Here is a 22,104-nt window from a genome sequence, read left to right as displayed (position 1 = left end):
GCATTCGCCGCCAAACAACCTATGAAGTACACAACCGTTAGTGGACCAAAAATGATTCAGCAACATGTCCTTATGGCATACGATCGGGTCCTGTCTTTAGAATCTTATTCGATTACTTGCAGGGGTATCTAAACTTATCAAATCAATCATCGCGTGTATCAAACATATCAACCATTCGCCTAATCCCTTTCTGGGACTGATTCAACACCTGAATGATGCGAGTCGGTTTTGCTCAGAAACCTCATCAGTCCACGCCGGTGCTGCCCAGATTGGCCTTGGGCTACACGCTCGCTCGACGTTGAAGACCGCGTAAAGACAGTTGATGAAGATGCGTCACTCGATTTACGAGTTGGTATCTGGGCGTGTTGTTGAAGGAGCCGCTTGATTTCCGATCCAGCCAACCCAGAATTGTTCGCCGCCTGAAAGGCATTTCTCCCGCTAGCATCTGTGAGGTGCGGGTTTGCTCCGTGAGAGAGAAGCATATCAATCATGGCAATCTTACGAGAACTCCTTGTTGCCACCACTTGGATGGCAGCTATCAGTGGAGTGCATATGTTGGCGGCGTCCAGCGCAGATGATGCCGAACCCCTCCGTGCCTGATGGCAGATATTAGGGTCTGCCCCTTGAATCAGCAAAAATCGAACCATCCCCTTGTTTCCCATTTCGCACGCCATATATAGCGCTGTCTTGCCCGAGTTGTCAACCAGGTTGAGAAGACTAGGAGTGTGGTCGAGAAGAAGCTGGGCAACATTCACACCGCCAGACTCGCTCTGGCACCGGTGCAGGGGGCTCATTCCTGCACTATCCCTCACATCTGTTCGCGCATTATTCCTCAGCAACAAGCCAACGCTTTCACGGTTTCTTGTAGAAGCAGCGAGTAGCAATGGCGTTGGCAGACCAACGTTGCCGCCGTTCTCGAGGCTTGTAATATGGCCCATCATCAGGGCCATAATTTCCACGTTCTCGTCTTGAATAGCCTTGTGGAGGGGTGATGTGCTCGTCATGAAGTCGCAAACATCAAAGTGGAACCCGCTCGGCGAGTCAATGTCAAATCCGCTCTTGCTGCACCATGCATAAACTAGGGAGAGTTCTCCCATCGCGGACTGTCTTCGAGGGCTCGATATTGGATCCGACAGAGGTGGTGAAACAAATCTATTGGTCAGCGGCATGACGTCTGTTTCGACCCAATTCTTCACACCGCGAGCTTCGTCAAAGGCTTCGGCGAGTTGCAAGGCTTTGATATACTGGTTGGCGGTTTCCATAACCAAGTCTACTGGCATGGGGACTTCATTCTTCCTGCCTTCGAGAGCTCGACTCAGGAAGATCTTTGCCTGTTTCAGATTCCCCAGCTTGATGTAAATGTTTCCAAGGTCGTGATAAAGTCGACTGCGGCGCTTGTCATCCCTTTCCTCTTCTGGCTGCTTCACTTCCTCTTGTAGTAGTTTCTGGAGGATCGTCTTCGCCTCAACAGTTTCGTCCTCAGTCTCACAGTAGAGAAGAATCTCGGCAAGTCTCTCTCTCATAATAACTTGTTCTGAGAAGGTGAATATGTCTTCAAGGCCCGATTGGCTTAGCTGTTCTCGGAGTTCGATGCCCCGTTTCTGGTACAATGATGCTCGTAGAAATATGCCACACTTTACCAGTTGGTTGACAATATCCTGGTTGGCCTCAAATTGATGCTTCAGAATCTCTTTGCTCGGTCCATCCTTGCGTTCAGGCTCTGGGTCCCAACCATCCGAATCGACGTCGTTCATTGTCTCTTTCCAGCTGTGTTCCTTTCCACTGGGCAATTGGGTAAACGATGAGCCGAATGACAGTATGGATGGATCTCTCTCAGCATCATGAAGCGTGACTGCGGCTGCGACCTCATCTGCTGACATCCTCCATGCGTGGATTTCCTTCGTTACTGACAAGTTTTCTTCCACTCTGGTTTCGTCGTCATCATCCCATTCTGTTGATGGCCTTCGCGGCACTGCAGGAGCACGCGAAGCGAGATTGGCGGACCGAATGGCGTCAGTCAACTTTCTAATCTCTACGTGAATCTGGTCCTGGGATTTTTGTTGGTTCCAGACAGAACCCCTGATTAGTGTTAGTGAACCGGCTGTTCAAGGCTTTCACACTTCAACTTGATCTACTTACAATGAGAGAGTGATGAGACTTAATTGAAGGACCTGGGTGTACGAGGTAATGTGAGAGACGAGGTCTCGTATGACGCTCGTTTTCAGTGTAGCAGAGAAACTCGCGCGAGCTTTCGCAATCGGCCCCGGGTTTTGAGCCAGCTCCGGTAGCGCGGATCGCAATCTCTCAAGTGCTCCGCTGCATGACTTGAGAATGCGGAAGATATCTTGATGATGCTCTCTTTCAAACGGAAACTGAGTCGGATGCTGATCGAGAATCCTAGCTACGTTACGCAACGCAGTATAAAGATTCCGAATCGTCTCATGGAAGTCGCGAATACTCGTATCAATCATTTTGGTTTCTTCCACGAACTTGGCAGTACCTTCGACGACCTTGCCAGCCACGCCGATGAGCGTCATGGTAAACGCCGCGATGCTTAGGGGGTCCATGATGTTGCTGTCGGGCAAAGTTCCGCGCAATATCGATTAGATTTTATGATTAGTCGTTCGGGATATGGGAGTCGATCAAATCTGGCCTCAATCGTGTGTTGAGGCACATGTTATGCGGATTATGGACAGTCTACCTGGCTGGAAACACTTGACAACTGAAGATGCATCGAATTGTACTTGACGACAGCACGGAGATTTATTCAGGACCCTTCTTATTAGAAGGTAAGGTACTCCCTCCCCTGCTCTCTCCGCGATCGACAGACAACGACCCATGTCCAGCCCCTCCCCCGAGACATTGCTCTACTGGACTCTTGGGGGGCATGGCCACAAAAGCGGTCATCACGAGTGCACAACAGGTAACTATTATTATATGCAATACTTCTGCTACTTGGAAACTCTCACCATCAATGAAGGCTTGATAGCCCAGTGTAGCTTGTTTCTAGCGGTACTATCTTTGTCATTTTGACAGTTTATGACTTTATTTCTTTATTGCCTTTTTTCGTCTTTTCCCTTGTATTCTCAAGCTTCATGCCGGATGCCATCACCAATGGATGGCTGAACAACCAACCCCGCGGGGTATTGCGCTCACCAGGATCTCATGCAGTTGTCCCCCGCAGCAGTTTTACTTCAGCTCACCCTGACTGCCAAGATTGTCTTGGTGTTGACCGCACGCGAGTGGCGCAGCAAGACACGGGACGAGTTCATGCCAGTTGTCGAATTGTTTGCTCATGATGACAATGAGGGTTGGGATCTGCGCGCGCTGCAGCCTTGAAAAACCGTATACGCTCGCTCTGAACAGCCATTGGCCAGACGCAAGCCACCTTGCCATTGCTGCCTGTTCTTGGTGTTTCCTGAGTACGTTAGTCGCCTACTTGAGCCCTTGACCTCGGTGAAGATTAATAGTACGGCAATCGAGGTTCAGGACTGGGTTTGTTTGCGCCCGAAACGAGGCTTCCAGGTGACGAGTTCTTTCCTACTCAGTTAACGCAAGAGAAAATCCTACGCCCGCATTTCGGGGCGAATCTACAGTTTTGTCTTGATTTAGGCGGCCGTTTGTCTTTCGAAAAGCAATGGGACGAAGGATTGCAGCGTAGTAGGTGGATTCAGACACGCAGCTCGTCCATACAAGACTGTTGATCGCCCACCTCATGGTATGACAAGGGATATGGGGAGGATCGGCTTCGCCACCACAGCCCTACATGATAAACTATGCAACCAGACAACTGACTCTCCACACATCTCCCTTGCCCTGCGAATGGGGGATATACGAGTATAGAAGGCTCGGTCGTTGACGATCACCACTGCCGGAAGGATTCATATGACGGACGTGTGCATATGTTGCATATTATGTTCTACACAGCCTGTCGAGGGAAACGTTAACCAAGCAGGTTTAATTACAATGCGGAAGTGCACATTGGGTCCCTATTGGAGCTCTAGCGCAAGGGTCTCAGTTTCGAGGGCTGGGTAGGGTTCGTGCTATTTCGCAAGTCTGGTTCGAATACCTTAAAATGAATGAATACCCGGCAACATTTTAGTATTACCTGGGATGGACCTGGTTTCTGAGAAACGCAGCCCTATGTTGAGCTTCTTTACATGTCGTTTGACAGTGATCTACTTCCAACGAGCTTAGAACTGATTGGTTCGACCATCTCTCCCTCGAAATGGCGTCTCTAGAACACTTCGAGCAGGCTGAGCCATACTCTAGTAATGATAGGCTGACGGCACAGGCTCATCGTCGGCGCATCAATGAGCGTGCCGTTATCGAAAACCCACTTGGTATGTTAGCACTTCATGTAATAAGGTCTAGTCAAGACATGGCGCAGAAGAAGCTCCGCATCTCTCTTGGTCCTTGTTCCTCATGAGCTAACTTCAGATTTAGCGCATTATACAGATGAACAACTTGAAGCAGACGTTAAATCTTTTGCCGAGAAGTGCCTCACCGTCGACACAGCAGATCTCCTGCGCGCTGCTCGCGTGGCCAAGGATATACGGCTCTATGATGAAGTTGCACGAAACCAAACCCCTGGAGCCGGCAAAGAACTGCCAGTTCAGTTGACGGAAGAAGAAAAACGAGCACTTCGTCGGGAACGCGACGTTCCTTTCAGTGAGCGAGGAATGTGGACCATCATTATTACAGTGTCCCTCGCGGCCTTTCTTCAAGGTATGCTAGGTAGTGCCTTTGTTGTGTGCTGGCGTTTTAATACGACTTGTAAATGCTTACTGTTTACGAGGACATGTCCAAGCATCGTTCAACGGCTCATCGTTGTACGATAATCAATTTGGTCTAAACACTACGACCTCGAACGAGCAAAGCAACGATATCACCACGGGAGCGCATGCCGAGCTTGGTCGCGACGATTGGAAGCTCGGAGCTGCCAACGCATCACCGTTCCTGTTCGCCGGGGTGCTAGGATGTCCGTTGGCACTCCCCGTTAACCACTACCTCGGCCGCAAAGGTGGGATGGTAATTGCTGCTGTGTTGATATTTGCCAGCTCTTTGGGCTCTGCGTTTGCAAGAACATGGCAGGAATTATTTGCTATTCGTCTCGTCAACGGTATCGGTGAGTTTGATATGGGCTGCACATGCATGCACAGATCGCACTAATATGAACAATAGGCATGGGTCTCAAAGCCGTCAGTACTCCTATTCTGGCCAGTGAGACTGCAGTTGGGTTTTGGCGTGGCACATCCATCCTAGCGTGGCAACTTTGGGTAGCCGCGGGTTTGATGATAGGGTTCGCTTTCAACCTGATATTCGACACGGCATCAGATAAGAGATTGACTTTTCAACTCATGGTTGCCGCCCCCCTGGTTCCAGCACTAGCACTACTGGTCTTAGTTATCTGGTTTTGCGACGAAAGTCCACGGTACCTAATGCGCATCTCGAGTCCCCGCTACAACCCACAGCGCGCATTTGAGATCCTCAAGAAGCTTAGAAACACGGAATTACAAGCACTACGGGACATTTACCTCGTCCACAAGTCCATCGAACAAGAAGAGCTGCCAGATAGGACCTCGCGTCCTCGGGCGGCAACTGGTTTCCTGTCGACTATAGTTGGGTTTCTACGACAGTACAAGCAGCTGTTTCTGGAGAGGCGACTACGGAACGCCTTGATTAGCAGTTCAACCGTGGCTCTGGCGCAACAGCTTTGCGGAATCAACGTTTTGGCATTCTACAGTGGAACGCTGTTTAACCGTGCCGGCTTGAACAAGCGCATCTCGATGGTTTTCAGTCTAGGTTATGGCGCGGTCAACTTCATCTTTGGTCTCCCGGCCATCCGGACAATCGACACTCTCGGACGGCGGAAGTGGCTCATGCTGACTCTACCAGTCATGGCGCTCTTCATGTTACTGGCGGGCGTGTCTTTCAACATCTCAGACAACGACGCCAAGATCGGTGTGGTGGCACTCTTCATCCTCTTATTCGCGGCAGCCTACTCGCCGGGTTTAGGACCGATACCTTTCACCTATGCCTCAGAGAGTTTTCCTCTCTCCCATCGTGAAGCCGGCGCGGCGTTCGCTATTGCCGTCAACCTTACATTTGCCGGTCTTCTGTCAATGTTCTTCCCGAGGATCAACTCTGGACTGGGCGACGACGGATCTCTATACCTGTTTGCGGGATTAAATATAGTTGCCTTCGTGTTGGCGTTCTTACTGTTGGAGGAGACCAAGAGGCGGAGCCTGGAGGACTTGGACTTGGTATTTGCAGTGTCGAAGCGCAAATTCATGCACCACCAGGTTACTGAGTACCTTCCGTGGTTCCTCAGGCACTATTTGTTGAGGAAGAAGGATGTCAAGCCGAGCTTATACATCGACTTGATTTGGGGGTCTGTAAGTGAGGAAAGGCCTAGAGGAGGAACCTTTGGCAACGGGCCAAGGTACAGTTCAGAGTCTGAGAGGAGTAGTATTCACGCTTGAAGAGGCGTAATGAATCAAATAATTCGTCATCAATTAATCCACCTTTTTGTCTGTTGTATGCGTTGATCGGTGTTCTAAGTTTACCCTTCGGGTCCAGAGTTCGTCCGCCAGGAAACTCAAATACCAATGTTCCTGAGTTGAAGCTTGCGACGAGACTATCTCACTACATGGCCCCCGATGATTACGCGGTTCTGTGTGCTTTCAGTATCATCGGGTAAACTTCAGGGTAATCCCACCCAACACTGCCCCCTAGGACATCGAATCAATCAGGTGGCGTTGTGTCTCGTTCCCCAACTTACCACTCACCTGGGAGTGTGGGCGTACCAACAGGGTACACCAGATGAGCGTCTTCCCCGCAGACCAAAGCCCCCCGGAATATTGGCGGCGTCGACCCGGAGTTCTAGCGGCAACCGACGCTATCGGCCCACACAGCCCGCCAAAGCTCATAGACGCCAACGCCCATTGGCCATGCGTGTAACACGAAAACAAGTGAAGATGGAAGGTGCGGTCATGCTTCCCTTTCAGGCAATCAGCGAGACCCGACGATACTCCGGAGGCGTCCAAAGTGATGTTGAAAGATGCCTTGAAAGCAAACTTACGGACATATTGCGATTTTATCTATTTAAATCTCTGCAAACCTACCTAGACTTGAAATTTCCAAACTTATGCTTCTCTTCTTCTTCTCCGTTTTCCATCCGAGCCCTAACAAACATAACTAAGATCCGGAAGCTCATTTACGTCAAGAGTTGAACGCCAAGGTTGTTCTGTTCAGAGAGACTCTACAGCAGTAGTTGTCAGAAGACCCAGTAAAATTAGCGCTTGGCGGTCGCCAAAGTGGTTGCACTGGGTGACTACCAGTACCCTGTCACATCCCACTAAATCGGGACCCTCATCAGGAGACGTCATCGAACCGTCCCAATTTCAATCTCGGACCTTTGGTGTCCCGTCCGCCGCGACTTGCCGTCCTTGTCCCTCGTGCTCTCCTAACCTCCTCCGCCCGCAGTAGCACCCTTCAGACACCGCAAGTTCTGGGCGTTGTTGGAGAAAACGCAACTATCAAGATACCAGATACCAGCAGAGCAGCCGTCATGACTTCTTTGCGATTGACCATCGAAGATGGCCAGTTCCGTGACGGCTATGGCAGACAGGTCGTTCTTCGAGGCCTCAACGTCGCCGCCGACGCCAAGTTGCCCAGCGAGCCGGACCAACCTTCCCACGTGGGCGAAGATTTCTTTGACGGCGATAACGTCAAGTTCCACAACCGCCCGTTTCCCAAAGAGGAGGCCCACGAGCATTTCTCAAGGATAAAGCGCTACGGTTACAACACTATCCGTTACGTTTTCACATGGGAGGCCATCGAGGCTGCCGGCCCCGGGCGTTACGACGAGGAATGGATCCAACACACGATTGATATCTTGAGGATAGCCAAGGAGTACGGATTTTATGTCTTCATGGACCCCCATCAGGATGTGGTATGTTTCCAGTTCACAACATCCCAACCAGATCGATACTGACCATCCCCAGTGGGCCAGGTTTTGCGGCGGCTCCGGCGCACCAATGTGGACGATTTACGCTTGTGGCCTCAACCCCCAGAGCTTCGCCGCAACCGAAGCTGCCATCGTGCACAACACCTATCCGAAGCCCGACGAGTTCCCGAAGATGATATGGTCGACAAACTATTGGCGCCTCGCTGCCGCCACCATCTTCACCATGTACTTCGGTGGCCGGGACTTTGCGCCAAAGTGCATCATCAACGGCATCAATATCCAAGACTTCCTTCAGGGTCACTTTGTTGGGGCTTGCGCACACCTTGCGAGGCGCATACATGAGGCCGGCGACCTAGAGAACGAGGTCGTTGTGGGTTGGGAGAGCATGAACGAGCCGGGCACCGGACTGGTAGGGTACCCTGATCTCACCGTCATCCCTAGTTCGCAGAAGCTCAAGAAGGGCACCTCTCCGACTATTTGGCAGGCTATTCTTACTGGATCTGGTCGTGCTTGTGAAGTAGAAACCTGGGATATGGGCGGCATGGGGCCGTATAAGGTCGGCCGTTCTTTGATTGATCCCCACGGCGAAAGTGCTTGGCTACCTGCCGATTACGATGACTCGAGATACGGATGGAAGCGAGACGAGGGTTGGAAACTTGGAGAGTGTATCTGGGCCCAACATGGCGTCTGGGACCCAAAAACAGATACGCTGCTCAAAAAGAACTACTTTGCGAAGAATCCGAATACAGGGAAAACGATCGACCACCCAGAGTATACTAATACTTATTTCATGGACTCTTACCGTCTGTTCAGGGATGCCATCCGGCCAATCCACAAGAACTGCATTCTGTTGATGCAGTATCCTACATTGGAGCTACCACCCGAGATCAAGGGAACCGAGGATGATGACCCGTTGATGGGCTTCGCCCCCCATTGGTACGACGGTATCACCCTCATGACGAAGCGCTGGAATAGAGTGTGGAACGTCGATGTTGTGGGTGTCCTACGCGGAAAGTACTGGCACGAGGCGTTGTCGGTCAAGGTTGGAGAGACTGCCATTCGCAACTGCTTCAAAGACCAACTTGCGACTCTACGGCAGGAAGGCCGTGACAGGATGGGTAACCATCCCTGTGTCATGACAGAGTTTGGTATTCCTTACGACATGGGTGACAAGAAGGCATATAAGACAGGCGACTACACGGATCAGTCCCTGGCTTTGGACGCGAACTACTTTGGAGCGGAAGGTTCAGGCATGGAGGGCCATTGTTTGTGGGTTTACGTTGCAAAGGTAAGTAGGTTTTCTGATGACTGTACTGCACTTACTAATCACTTTGAGCAGAACACACACCAGCATGGTGACTTGTGGAACGGCGAAGACTTGTCTGTCTTTTCACTAGACGACAAAACTTTACCCATGTCACCTCTACCGCGTGACCCGGAATCCAACCAGTCATCAGACAAACCGCGCACCTCCATGAGCAGAGATGTGCCAGATGAGTCAACGGTCACACCGGAGAACCTCCAGAGAACGATCACCAACCCGTCAATTTCAACCGAGCCGACCAAGGATCCTACTATCACCAATGCACCTGGCCTTCGCGCCGCTGAGGCTTTCGTAAGACCAAGCCCTTTCTTAGTCGCTGGTAAAGTGCTGCAGTCCGGCTTCGACCTGCGTAACTGTCAGTTCACCCTCAAGTTGAAAGCTCCGGCGCCGCCAGCAGAGAATGCTCCCACGGAGGTGTTCTTGCCCGATTTCCATTTCCCGCAAGATCACTGTCACGTCGAGGTTTCCTCTGGCAAGTGGGCTATCAGTATGGATGACGACGAGGGGCCGCTTGTGCAGAAACTCAAGTGGTGGCACGGTGACGGCGAGCAGACACTCAAAGTCACTGGACTAGTAAGGCAGCATAATGTAACTGAGGGTTCTGAGGAAGACATGGGGTACTTGGAACAGTGCCAGAGAAACTACGCCAACTGCAGTGTTATGTAAATGACTTCAAAGAGGTGGACACTTTGTTTTGGCGGCATGGGTTCGGAGACGGAGTTTTGTTACATTATGACATATGGTCGAAGACTTTCACTTGAGGCATGACTTGATGCCAGGTTTAATGGAAGCCACAGCATTGTACGTACCCGAATACTTCTAGATTTGATCGTTATAGTATCTCCAGCCTGGCTTTGTGAGCAATTGGACGTTTTTGCGACAACTGGCCAAATTGATCAAATTATGCAGCATCTAAGTTGTTGGTGTTACTACGTATACAGTGCACAGGTTATGTCTAAATAATGCCAGAAAGAGCGTGCATCTGTTTCGAATATCACTATTGTCAAAGTGCCGTATTTTCACAGCAGATCTCGTCGATGTAGTAGTTATGTAGTGGTAGCAGAGGAAGAGGGCTTAAGGATGTTCCTAGTTTATATTTGGTGGGTTTTGCGGCACCTTGAACAACTGATCAGTTTGAGCTGTCTAGGAGCGGTTCTTTTGAAGACATTCGAGTCACAGTTCTTCTATGATTACTGGACTACTTTTTACCAAGGTCTCAGCCAGTCCGCCATTTCCTGCTTCAGTGTCTGTAAAATGATATGAGGTCGTTATAGACGACTTGACACAACCGTCTACAGTGTCTTTGACTCTTCAACACTACATTCTGGTCTTGCTAAATATTAAAATGGCTAGAATTTCCTTGTAACTTTGACTTGGCAGTCATATTGGCAAATGATACCACGGCAAAGCAAGTACTGCAACATGCTGTATCAAGAGGGCGTCGCCGAGGGTCCAGTATTCTCGGAAGCATTCCTTGTTTTTTAGATGCCCAGAATCTATCTACCTAGATAACCCTCGTATTTTCAACATCCAAGAGCACAGCCCTCAGATGAGCCGGTTGAACTGGCTTCAGAGCTGCCTCTCCCGGGGTTCTTCGGCCGATGCCTTCCAGACCCACTTTCGGCCGATGGTTGTTAGTCGTATCCACTTTCGGCCGATCAGTGTTCTTTCTCTGTTAGGATTACGTGGATGTAATGAGCATTCATCGGCGTCTTCGGTCATGTTGACTTGAAAAATTGGAAGGTTGTTAACTCCGGCCTCCTTGGCAAGAATGCTGACATGCTAAAATATACGATGGCATCATTGGCAACGACATCATCAGCTCGGCCGGTTCTTGGACATTACCAGCCGAGGAAATACAGCCGATCAAATCACCGCCATGAATTCTGTGGCCTTCCATCGCAATATCCATTCATTTCTAGTCTCACTATACCCATTGTTTAATCCCTCAATACTGCCAACCTTGGCATGATGGGGCCTGATGTGTCCGTCAGTGATCGTGCCAACGCCTCGTCGAGGCTATAAAACATGGTGTAAGTCCTTTTAGATCAAACTATTACACCAAAGAAGCCATAGGTTTGCGCAATATTCACCGTCTACCTTAATATTTTACAGTACAATGTCTCTAGCCCCTACGTTTAACCACACCATCGGCATCAACGCCACCACGATGCGTGGCGTTGTGTATCATGGCGTCCCACACCAAATGGTTGTTGAAGACATACCGGTCCCGACTCTCCAGAATGCCAACGACGCCATTGTTCGCATCACGACTTCGGCGCTGTGCGGTTCTGATCTGCACACCTATCACGGCATCGCCGGTGCTGGAACACCGCCTTGGACAATGGGACATGAAGCGATGGGATACATCACGGAGATTGGGGAAGGAGTTTCTTCGCTGTCCGTTGGTGACTATGTGGTCATTGCGGATACGCCGCATCGGGGCCATCTGGCTTTGGAGCCGCCCTCTTTCTCGTTCTTTGGTGGCGGCGGTGGTGGCCTGGGAGGCTTGCAAAGTAAGTCACGCTCACCACTGTTTACAAAAGGTTTTAAAATACTGACGATCTTCTTTCTAGCCGAGTACGCCCGCGTTCCTTTTGCCGACCACAGCCTCATCCCCGTACCCCTGACCTCTGAAACTACAAACCGTACAGTCGAGCAGGATTACCTTACCATATCCGACATCTTTGCCACGGCTTGGATGGCCCTCGATTGGTCCGGTTTCGAGTCCGGTGACACAATCGCTGTATTCGGCGCCGGACCCGTGGGACTCCTTGTGGCATACTCAGCTTTCCTTCGCGGCGCCAGCAAAGTTTACGTTGTTGACAACGTCGCACAGCGTCTTGAAGTTGCCGCTTCCATCGGGGCGGTGCCTATCAACTTCGCGAATTCAGACCCGGTGGCGCAGATACTGGAGTACGAGCCCAATGGTGTGCTTCGCGCCATCGATGCAGTTGGTAATGAAGCTGTGAATGCGCGGGGAGAGAGTGACCCTGAGATTGTGGTGCGGCAGGCTGTCCAGGTTGCACACATTGGCGGTGGTATCGGCCAGGTGGGCGTGTGGCGAGCCGTAGCGGATGCTCCTGGGTCGCCTCTGGGCAGTACTCTGTCCCCTAACATGAGCTTCCCGCTGTCCGATTTCTTTTCCAAGAGGCTGCGGATGCAGGGCGGACCTGTCGACGTCAAACTCGTCGCTTCGGAACTGGTCAATCTCATTGCCAGCGGCAAGGCGAAGCCTGGGTTCATCAAGACAGCGGAGATCGGGATCGAACAGGCTGCTGAGTATTATGAAAGATTTGATCGCAAGGAGGAGATCAAGGTGTATATACATTTTGACTAGATGAGAAAGGACCTATTGTCTCAGTCTATCTAACTTGGTTATTCAACATGTTGTTTGATTCATAATGAACAATCAAAAAAAAAGAAAACTGAATCTGGTTGAAAATCAGTTGGAATCAAGAACCAGAGTCAACCAATCTAGCACCATTTTAACCAAATAATTGTTCTGTGGCTTTGAGCACAACACATCTATATATGGTGAATGGAAGACAACCGTAATTGGAAGCCTCCAGAGATAAACATCAGAATAGCAGCTCAATACCTTGCACTTGTATGTGAGAGCTTGCTGACCTATTCGATGTAACCTACATTTCAGGGGCAGTTGAAAGACACGACAATTTATTAGTTGTTCCTTACAGGAGACGTCATGTTCAATACCTGCGGGAGTTTTCCGGTCCGATATCGTTCACTTGTGGGGTAGGCATGTGCGCCTGGCATTTAGCCCAGACCAGTCCAATTTCCCCTCTTCTTGTTATCCATGTAAGCCATCATCATGAACGACTGGCCCCTGAGATCCCGACATGGAAGAAAGGTGACGACTTGCAGAGAGTGCCACAGACGGAAGCAGAAGGTGAAAATAAAGGCCAACTTCTAATTGCTGTGGCTGACTTGATGCATTGCAGTGCAACCGAGAGAAGCCTTGTAACTTCTGTCTACGACGAGGGGTTCCTGACCGCTGCCACTATGATGATAACTCCGAGTACGTCAGAGACCCTTTTTATGTCTGTTTCTACTTTCGGGATGCATCTAATGAATGCGGTTTGAAAAAGAATAGTGTTCGGGGAGTCGGGAGTTCAGAGCCGCTTCTGGTTGATGTCCAGGAACCTCTTATCCCGCTCACTCCGGAAACCCAGATGGCCGACCAAGTCGGCTACAGTCCGATGAGCAGCGCGTATAGCCTCTTGACCGAGAAAGCCGTCAGCAATGCCCATCACCTTGTCTAGGAGTGTATAAACTGACTTGACTAAAGACTGGCTTATCAGACATAGAGTCCGATGCAGTCGTTTTTACCCAAGGAATTCAGAGCGAATATAAATCACTCATATCACTACTCCCATCCCCGGCAGTTTGTGAGAGGCTCGTGGATCATTTTTTCTCTGAAGCCAATTGGCATTTTCAAGTATTGGAGCGCTGCTTCTTTGATGATATGCAGCAGATCTGGCTGGAAACGGATCTAGTTAATCGGAGTGTCATTCCAGGCGCCAGTATGCGTGCTTCTGAGCTTGCTTTCCCGGCGCTGTTGTTCCAGACTTTGGCCGTTGCGCTGCTTTTTCTCCCTTTGGATGATGCTGAAGTTGCAGAAGGTCTTCATCTTCACGACCACTTGGCTTGCGACGCCCTGTCCGCTTCCTACAGTGCCACAGGGAGTAAACTGGCCGACATGTTTAGGCAGTACAGCCCGAGTCTGGCAACAGTGCAGCATGATCTAGTCAAATGCTTGTGGCTCAAGACAAATAGCAGAGGCACCGCTTCATGGCAGGTGCTCGGGAGCGCTATCAGGTGAGCTTGTGATGCACAGCAGAGATCCTGATGTTTCCTTACTAATACATCGCAGGCAGGCTCAAGCCCTGGGCTTGCACCTTCAACGAAACCTTCAAAATCAGCCCAGCTTGACTGCAGATGATGCCGTCGCCTCGGTGTGGTGGGATGAGTATCGACGACGCCTCTGGATTACGCTCTTCACCTGGGACAGGTACGCCTTTGAAAGCCCAAGAACTCATGAGAGACATCTAATCAACCCAAGTCACATGGCATGTATTCTATCTCGCCCGCGAGCGATCAACTTGAGCGATTGCACAGCCGAACCCCCGGCAGGATGCGACATTCCCCGTGACCGCTTAACAAGCCTGCCTCGTCCGATATCGTTCTCAGAGAAGCCGCCCATGTTTGCCAACAGGCTCTTCAGCTACACCCTTGGCCGGAAAGTTCACGAAATTCTCACGACATCCGCCAACAAGCGCACTGTTCCAAGCTATAGCGCTGTGAGTAAGTTTCACGGCGAGATAATGTCGTTATGGGATAACCACCATCCGGCTCTGCGCCGCAAAAACCCTGACACATCATGGGACGCCACCACACCTTTGATCATACAGCAACGGGAGTACGCCAGAGTCCTCGCGACCTCGGTGTTGTTGACTTTGCACAGGGATCACGCCCCCTTGCACGAGGAGAGCCTGAAGATCGCGACGCGAGCTGCGTTGGCCTTATTGGAGGCTGTGGGGAAGCTTCTAGCTCTGCTTCCAGCGCATCAGCAACGCGTGTATGGGTTCTCATGCCACTGTATCGACTCGTGCTTGTTCATCGCATACGCAGTCGTGTTTCTGGACAAGATGGACCGCGACACGGCTGAGAAGGCGCTTTTGGCTACCAGAGAGTCCGCTCTCAGGTTGGACAAACTGGCTGATCGGTCCCCGCTTGCCAGGACGGGGTTTGCTGCACTGAGAAAAGCTGAAGCTGTGATGAGTGAACATTTGGGTTTGGATGCGGTCCAGCAGAGCGCTGCCGGTGACGTCCCGTTCGCGGTCCCTTCAGAGGAGTTGGAAAAGAGAGTTTTGGATTTTTCTGGCCCTCTGTTCGATATAGACTCGAACGGTCTCAATAGCCGGTTTCAACCGGAGTTTTATGAGATAGAAGCGGATGGGCTTTTTGAACTGTAAAATTGATGGCAAGGGCGTTGGTGGGTATAGCATTCATCATGAGCTCTCCTGTCCCTAATAGGTTGGCGTTAAAAAGAATCCTAAAATGATATCGAAGCTTGTCAAGATGAGTGATGGGTGAACGGGTAACTCATAACATGGTCTTGTCGAGTTGGCAATGGCCAGATTTAAATTGAGTAAGAGAGGCTAGCAGGGCAGGTTTGGTGAGACCAAGCGGTCAACTCTCATATGATGCTAACCAATAAGCTTCACGCATCTGTCGTTGCCAAACTCGCCAATATGTGTGTTATCACAAGTTCTTCGACACTATCGGAGCAAGGTTCTTACCATTCTCTTCATGTGACTTGCTAGGTAATCATCACATATACGAAACTTCTGCATGCCAAGATGGGTGACTAAGAAGAACAAAAAGGCAATGTATTTCATCCGATGTCGATGTTTACTGCCGGGGCCCGAGATGCAGCCGCAGGTCATGACAACGGTACCTTACCGATGCAAGGCAAAGCAAGGTGTCACACGGACCACTGCATATATCGGGGCATGCATTCAACCCATGCACCCGGCTATTGTTTCCCATATAAAACTAACGGGGATGTCATTTTGTGCATGAAAACCTTCAAATCGGTAATTACCGAATAGACGGTTATATAATCAACCCAATAACCCCTAGACAGTCTCTAATGAATGGAAGCATCTTTTTTTGACCCCATAAGTGGTGGGCAAATTGACTGCGTGACAGTTATGAGCCCAGTACCTCATGGTGACAATTACCAATTGAAAAACCGACTTCCAGAAGGGAGCAGTTCAGACTTATGCCATAGACAAGGGCACTCAATTGACGAAGTTACCGACCCATGAGACTTTGGCAGTCAAGTCCACCAAACAAAACATCAATTCCAATCACACAAGGCTGAACGTTGAAGTGTTGAAACATTCAATCACAAAAGAACTTCTGGTCATCAATTCATATCATCAACACTTATCAAAAAATCACAAAAAGTTCATCTCAACTCAGGGGGACTTACCACATCTGAGGAGTTGAACCCAGGACTCTTAACTTGAACCTTATATAAGTTCATGCTCGACCATACCACTGATACGCAGCCAGGAGGGTTGGAATTACGAAACGGAAGAGACACCTAGTTGCTCATTTTATGCCTCTGAAAGCTTCGGGCAGATAAGACGAACAGGTGGTTCACTTTATAGTCTTCGTGTAACGGAACCGATAAGACTTTTTACAAATTGCGAAAACTCCACAACCCTGAATTGAACCCACGAAGGGGAGCTTGCCAGTCTTACGGTCCTTGCGAATAGCTACAAGTTGGGTGGCTAGACCAACTACACTAAACGGCAGGTTCATTAGACAGGGGGGGCGTCTTGCGTTTTGTTGAGAATTGAGGCGTTGAGATTGGCTATATACCCTCAAACCTCTAGGCAACAATCGACAAAATCACCAACTTGAAACAAGAAGTGTCTAGTCACGAACTCAATCTTGGCCACGGCGAAAAACCAACTGCACAACGATCAGAAGAGAGAGACCAGTTCTCTTTTCAAGAGAGATCATGAATTCAACTACGGAAACTGCAAAATACACACAGCGGCTACAGACTGACAGCGACTGGAACCACTGGTTCAACAACTTACAGATGCTGGCAAACGTTCATGAAGTCTGGGACTATGTGAATCCAAAAGGAACCAAGATTAATACTAAGCCAAGATTGGAATTCCCAGACCCAAAAGACCTCAGACAAGAAGAACGAGCAAACTATAGCAACGTTATCAGCTATGGAAAAGCTATCTATCAAGAAGAAAAAGACCAATACAACCAGGTTCGGCGAAGTCTTCTAGAAATTCACAGTTGGATCATGAACACTGTAGCAGCCACTTATATCAGCCAAGTCAGCAAGGAGCAAACAGTCAGGGATATCATAAAAGCTCTTGAAAAACAGCTAGCGCCAGACAACTTTGGGAGACAACAAATGGTATTGGAAAGATATAACAAGCATATGCTATCAATCAAAAGAGCAAAACTTGGAGGATGGCTCATAATCTATCGAGAAATCATGGATGAAGCCCAAACAATCGGAATCCCTGCTCTCAGCGATCCAGTTACTCAAGTCTCTGAGTTCTTGAAAGCAGTCAAGCAAATTGCACCAGATTACTACACATCTGCCTCTTACGACTTCACAAAGCGATACAAGGATGACCCAACCTACAGTTCGATCAGCAAGACTGCTGGAATTGAGCAAGCTAACGATTTCCGCAGTTGGGTGAGAACTTTCCACCCAGACTGGCTGAATGCTGCTCCATTAAAAGACACGAGTTTCGCTACTTGGCAAGGAGAAAACGAACAAGGAATAAAACAGGGGGCAAAACGAGAGCAAAAGTGTGCAGCTTGCCCAAACGAAAGTCACCGATTTGTTGATTGCAAACATGCCAACCCTAAGAAGCGAGGCCCAAACTATCATGAAGATAATCCAGAAAATAAGAAAGCACTGGAAAGATTGAATGAGTATCTCCAGAAGAAACCACACTTAAAGAGAATAGTTGAAAAACTACGAAAAGGGGCAAGCGATCAGCAGTCTCAAAAGTCCCCAGATCGAGCAACATCTTCCTCAAACTGGAGAAACACTACACAATCATCATCCCACTATACTCAAGAAGTGTCTGATGGAGAAGGATCACTCTCATCTTTCGTCACTATCGTCAATCAAGGAGAAGCAAGTCTCTATTCAGGATTCCCACTGTCAGACAGTGTGATAGTAGACTCAGGAACAGGATTCCACATCTGCAACGACTCCTCAAGACTTCATGATCTCGACTACACAGTCACAAAAGACTTCATCACTGGAGGAGGAGATGTACATGCAATTGCGAAAGGCACAATGATCATCAAACCAAACCAAGGCGGCAAATCCAACAACAAGGAGATCAAAGTCAGAAATGTATGGCTTGTGCCTGGATACCCAACATCGCTCCTTGGGACAGAACCGCTGAAGCAAAAAGGGATCAACTTTACAACAGGAATACCGGGTCTTATCGACTCAAAAGGCAGACTTCTATTCAAAACACCAAACCGATATGGTCAATACATTATTGAAGCTGGCCCAGCTCTGCTGAACAATACCTCGTTCAGCAATACCGAGAAGACTGTGAGATTCAGCCCAACCGTAGAAAGGAAACCAACCAAAGGTTTTCAGTCAACAAGACAACCACTCCCAACATCATCAGCAGAAGCCAAGTTGTGGCATGAGAGACTTGGTCATCCAGGCGCTGAGGGACTGGAACAGCTACTTAAAACAGCTCTTGGGATACAGATAAAAGGAATCACAAAAGTGGAATGTGATGCCTGTGCTGTTGGGAAGGCAACTCGCCAAATTTCCCGCAGAAACCCAGACCATTGGCCAACTGCTGTAGGAGATTATCTATCTCTCGACTTCTTTACACTTAGCAAAGCATACAATGGGGAGAAGGTGATCCTGCTGGTCAGCGATGGCTGGTCAGGGTTCTTCTGGATAAGAACTCTTCGTACTCGAAAGGAGGGACTACAAGCTATGACAGAATTAGCAGCATACCTCGAGAGACAGTGCTTTATCAAAATCTCTATTCTACGCCTAGATTGGGAGGTTGCTTTACGCAATGCGTTTGAACTATGGGCAGCTGTGAATGGATATATGATTGAAAGATCAGCTGAGTACACTGGTGCTCAAAACCCAGCAGAAAGAGCTGGAGGTGCTGTGTTTATGATCATGAGAGCACTTCGATTTCAATCTCGCTTTCCTGAATTGATGGCACCAGAGCTGGCAAAAGCAGCAGTTTATCTGTCAAACAGATTGCCTCGAAGACGCCACAAGTGGCAGACACCATTGGGGTTGGTCAACACTTGGCTGAACTCTCATCAACAGTCTACCCACAAGAGGGCTGAAAAGCCACAACTAGCACACTTGAGGCGATATGGCTGCAGAGCTTACCCCTTGACACAAAACTACAAGAGAGGAATAGAAAAGTCAAACAAAACTGCGCCAAGAGCTCATATTGGCTATCTATGTGGTTATGACAGCACAAATATCTACAGAATCTGGATCCCAGCAATAGGAAAAGTCATGAGAACTAGAGACGTTACTTTCGACGAAAACACGCTGTATGATCCAAGGATTGAGGATACCAGCAAGTTAAGCCAAATGGAACTTGAATTCCAGTTCACAGAAATGGATATCCCATTCACAAATCCAATTGAACAAGACCTAGACACAGCTGGCTGGGATGGAGAAGATTTCAGCGATAATATTACCGGGCCACTACCCGCCTCGAATCCAGCCGCTCAAGAAACAACACCGGCAACACCGATGCAGGAGAAAGAATCAGGGGATTTTCAATTACCTACACCCACTTCTCTATCACCAACAGTACAGCTGTCAGATTCTCAAACAACTGAGGGGGTGAGGGAGACTCCAGAAACTCCAGAAGTATCGCCAACTCCAGAACAATCGGATCAAAGTGAGACCATAGAGGAAACCTCAACAGACCGACTCGAACTACAACAGACACCAGTCATAGAATTGGAACCAGAAGAAATCATACCACAAGATTCCTCCACAGTAATCCCAAACATAGCGAGAAGGGGAAGACCTCGTGGCAGCAGAAATCACAACATCTACAATCGATCAGCCCCTCTTGGTCAAACAAATCAACAGCCACCAGAAGCAACAAGATCATCACAAAGACTGAGAAGAGCAAGAGAATCCCACTTCACACTGCAATCTACGGATACAGTAAAAGGAAGAGATCAATGGGATGCATCAGCAGATGATTTAGGCAATCCACACCAAAAGACACTTCCACCAGTTCCAAAGAATTACAGTGAAGCGATCAAACACCAATACAGTCACAAATGGATTGCTGCAATGAATATTGAGAACAGATCACTATGGCAAATGGGCACGTTTGAAATGATTGATCTTGGCAATATTGATCAAGACACTCAGCGAATTATCCCATTGAAGTGGGTATTCACATATAAGGGCAGCAAAGGATATCTCAAGAAGTTCAAAGCGAGGATCTGTGTTCGAGGAGATCTCCAACCGACAAATGAACTAGAGACCTATGCCTCAACGCTTGCTGGTATATCGCTGCGAAGTCTCATGGCAATTGTGGCGAGATTTGACTTAGAGACTCTTCAATTGGACGCAGTCAACGCATTTACACATGCCACAATTGATGAGGAAGTCTATGTTTGGTTTCCTCCAGGATTCAGACAAGAGGGATACTGTCTTGCCCTGCGAAAAGCACTATATGGATTGAGACGAAGCCCACTGCTATGGCAAAAGAATCTGGAGAGATCATTCAAGAAGCTTGGCCTTATCCCACTCCAAGAAGATGACTGTATCTACACCAATCAATACTTCATAGTATTCCACTTTGTGGACGATATTGGGGTTATATACCATAAAAAGCATGAAACCAAAGTAAAAGAAGCAGTTCAACAACTCAAAAAGGAGTATGAAATGAAAGATATGGGAGAATTGAGTATCTTCCTAGGAGTCAGAATAATAAGAGAACGAAAAACCCGTCAACTATGGATGAGTCTCGACAACTATATATCTAAGGTCACTGAAGAATTCAAGATCAGAACCTCAACCAAGCGACGCCAAACACCTATGGCAATAGATAACCTGGTCCCAAGTCCTGGTCAGGCTACGCCAGAGGAAATCAACTACTATCAACGGAAGGTTGGATCAATCAACTATGCTGGAGTGATTGGCAGACCAGATATAGCTCGAACAAGCTCGAGACTAGCAGAATTCCTATCAAATCCATCTTCTGAACACCAGAAAGCAGCATATGAATGCTTACAATATCTTGAGGACAACAAATACCTCGCTATCGAGTTCAACTGCAAAGGGAAAGGAGTCCTCTACTGCGCCTCAGACGCTTCATTCGCTGATGACTCTGTCACTCGAAAAAGCACTCAAGGATATGTGATGATGCTATTCGGAGGTCCAATTCATTGGAAAGCAGTCAAACAACGAAGAGTAGTCACTTCAAGCACAGAAGCTGAGCTTGCTGCTTTGACAGCAGCCACAAGAGAATATATGGCAACCATTCGACTCATGGAACAATTGAATCTCCAATTAGATGATAAATACATCATGCAATGCGACAATAAGCAAACTCTTCGACTATTGATTGCTGAAAGACCCCAAGCGACTAGCAAATTACGCCATATCAATATCAACAACTTATGGCTTCGCCAGGAATTACAGAAGGGATCAATTGACTTTCAATGGGTTCCAACCAACGAAATGGTGGCAGACGGTATGACTAAAGCAATGCCAGCCCAAAAACACAACCACTTTATCGCCCAATTGGGTATGGCGAATATTGAACATTTGATCGAGAAGAACGCAGTATGAATCTGGAATTTGGTAGTAAGTATACGGAGTTCTGAATAGTATCATTTCTGTATTTGAATGAGAATACAGAGAATCAACCTACAACAGGTTGCCTCTCTGAGGGGGTGTGTCACACGGACCACTGCATATATCGGGGCATGCATTCAACCCATGCACCCGGCTATTGTTTCCCATATAAAACTAACGGGGATGTCATTTTGTGCATGAAAACCTTCAAATCGGTAATTACCGAATAGACGGTTATATAATCAACCCAATAACCCCTAGACAGTCTCTAATGAATGGAAGCATCTTTTTTTGACCCCATAAGTGGTGGGCAAATTGACTGCGTGACACAAGGCAAGAGGAAAGCGCGGACCTCCTTCTAGGACGCATTTAAACTTTATTGAGGCCGCCACT

The 22,104-nt window shown here is 48.6% G+C and overlaps 6 protein-coding genes across 6 annotated transcripts; 5 read left to right on the top strand and 1 right to left on the bottom strand.

The window, feature by feature from the left end:
• Positions 1 to 179: 179 nt before the first annotated feature.
• On the bottom strand, positions 180 to 2,567 carry CTRU02_206322 (ankyrin repeat protein; the record flags this gene model as incomplete). The annotated part of the gene is made up of 2 exons (XM_036728082.1): positions 180 to 2,079; positions 2,140 to 2,567. The coding sequence occupies 2 exons, from the start codon at positions 2,565 to 2,567 to the stop codon at positions 180 to 182; spliced, it is 2,328 nt and encodes a 775-aa protein (XP_036580196.1).
• Positions 2,568 to 4,228: 1,661 nt separating this feature from the next.
• CTRU02_206321 (uncharacterized protein) lies at positions 4,229 to 6,485 on the top strand (the record flags this gene model as incomplete). The annotated part of the gene is made up of 4 exons (XM_036728083.2): positions 4,229 to 4,343; positions 4,447 to 4,728; positions 4,799 to 5,128; positions 5,185 to 6,485. The coding sequence occupies 4 exons, from the start codon at positions 4,229 to 4,231 to the stop codon at positions 6,483 to 6,485; spliced, it is 2,028 nt and encodes a 675-aa protein (XP_036580197.2).
• Positions 6,486 to 7,573: 1,088 nt separating this feature from the next.
• On the top strand, positions 7,574 to 9,962 carry CTRU02_206320 (glycosyl hydrolase; the record flags this gene model as incomplete). The annotated part of the gene is made up of 3 exons (XM_070204696.1): positions 7,574 to 7,957; positions 8,010 to 9,260; positions 9,312 to 9,962. 3 exons carry the CDS (start codon positions 7,574 to 7,576, stop codon positions 9,960 to 9,962), a joined length of 2,286 nt encoding a protein of 761 aa, XP_070061800.1.
• A 1,504-nt stretch (positions 9,963 to 11,466) lies between these two features.
• CTRU02_206319 (alcohol dehydrogenase GroES-like domain-containing protein) lies at positions 11,467 to 12,636 on the top strand (the record flags this gene model as incomplete). The annotated part of the gene is made up of 1 exon (XM_070204695.1): positions 11,467 to 12,636. One exon carries the CDS (start codon positions 11,467 to 11,469, stop codon positions 12,634 to 12,636), a length of 1,170 nt encoding a protein of 389 aa, XP_070061799.1.
• A 1,206-nt stretch (positions 12,637 to 13,842) lies between these two features.
• Positions 13,843 to 15,292, top strand: CTRU02_206318 (fungal specific transcription factor domain-containing protein; the record flags this gene model as incomplete). The annotated part of the gene is made up of 3 exons (XM_036728085.1): positions 13,843 to 14,135; positions 14,191 to 14,328; positions 14,380 to 15,292. 3 exons carry the CDS (start codon positions 13,843 to 13,845, stop codon positions 15,290 to 15,292), a joined length of 1,344 nt encoding a protein of 447 aa, XP_036580199.1.
• A 1,562-nt stretch (positions 15,293 to 16,854) lies between these two features.
• On the top strand, positions 16,855 to 21,705 carry CTRU02_206317 (reverse transcriptase domain protein; the record flags this gene model as incomplete). The annotated part of the gene is made up of 1 exon (XM_036728086.1): positions 16,855 to 21,705. One exon carries the CDS (start codon positions 16,855 to 16,857, stop codon positions 21,703 to 21,705), a length of 4,851 nt encoding a protein of 1,616 aa, XP_036580200.1.
• Positions 21,706 to 22,104: the final 399 nt, after the last annotated feature.

Source organism: Colletotrichum truncatum (assembly GCF_014235925.2).
Source record: "Colletotrichum truncatum strain CMES1059 chromosome Unknown Contig_0003, whole genome shotgun sequence".
Lineage (NCBI taxonomy): Eukaryota > Fungi > Ascomycota > Sordariomycetes > Glomerellales > Glomerellaceae > Colletotrichum > Colletotrichum truncatum.
Note: the sequence above shows the minus strand (reverse complement) of the source record. Positions and strands in the feature narration are given on the sequence as shown.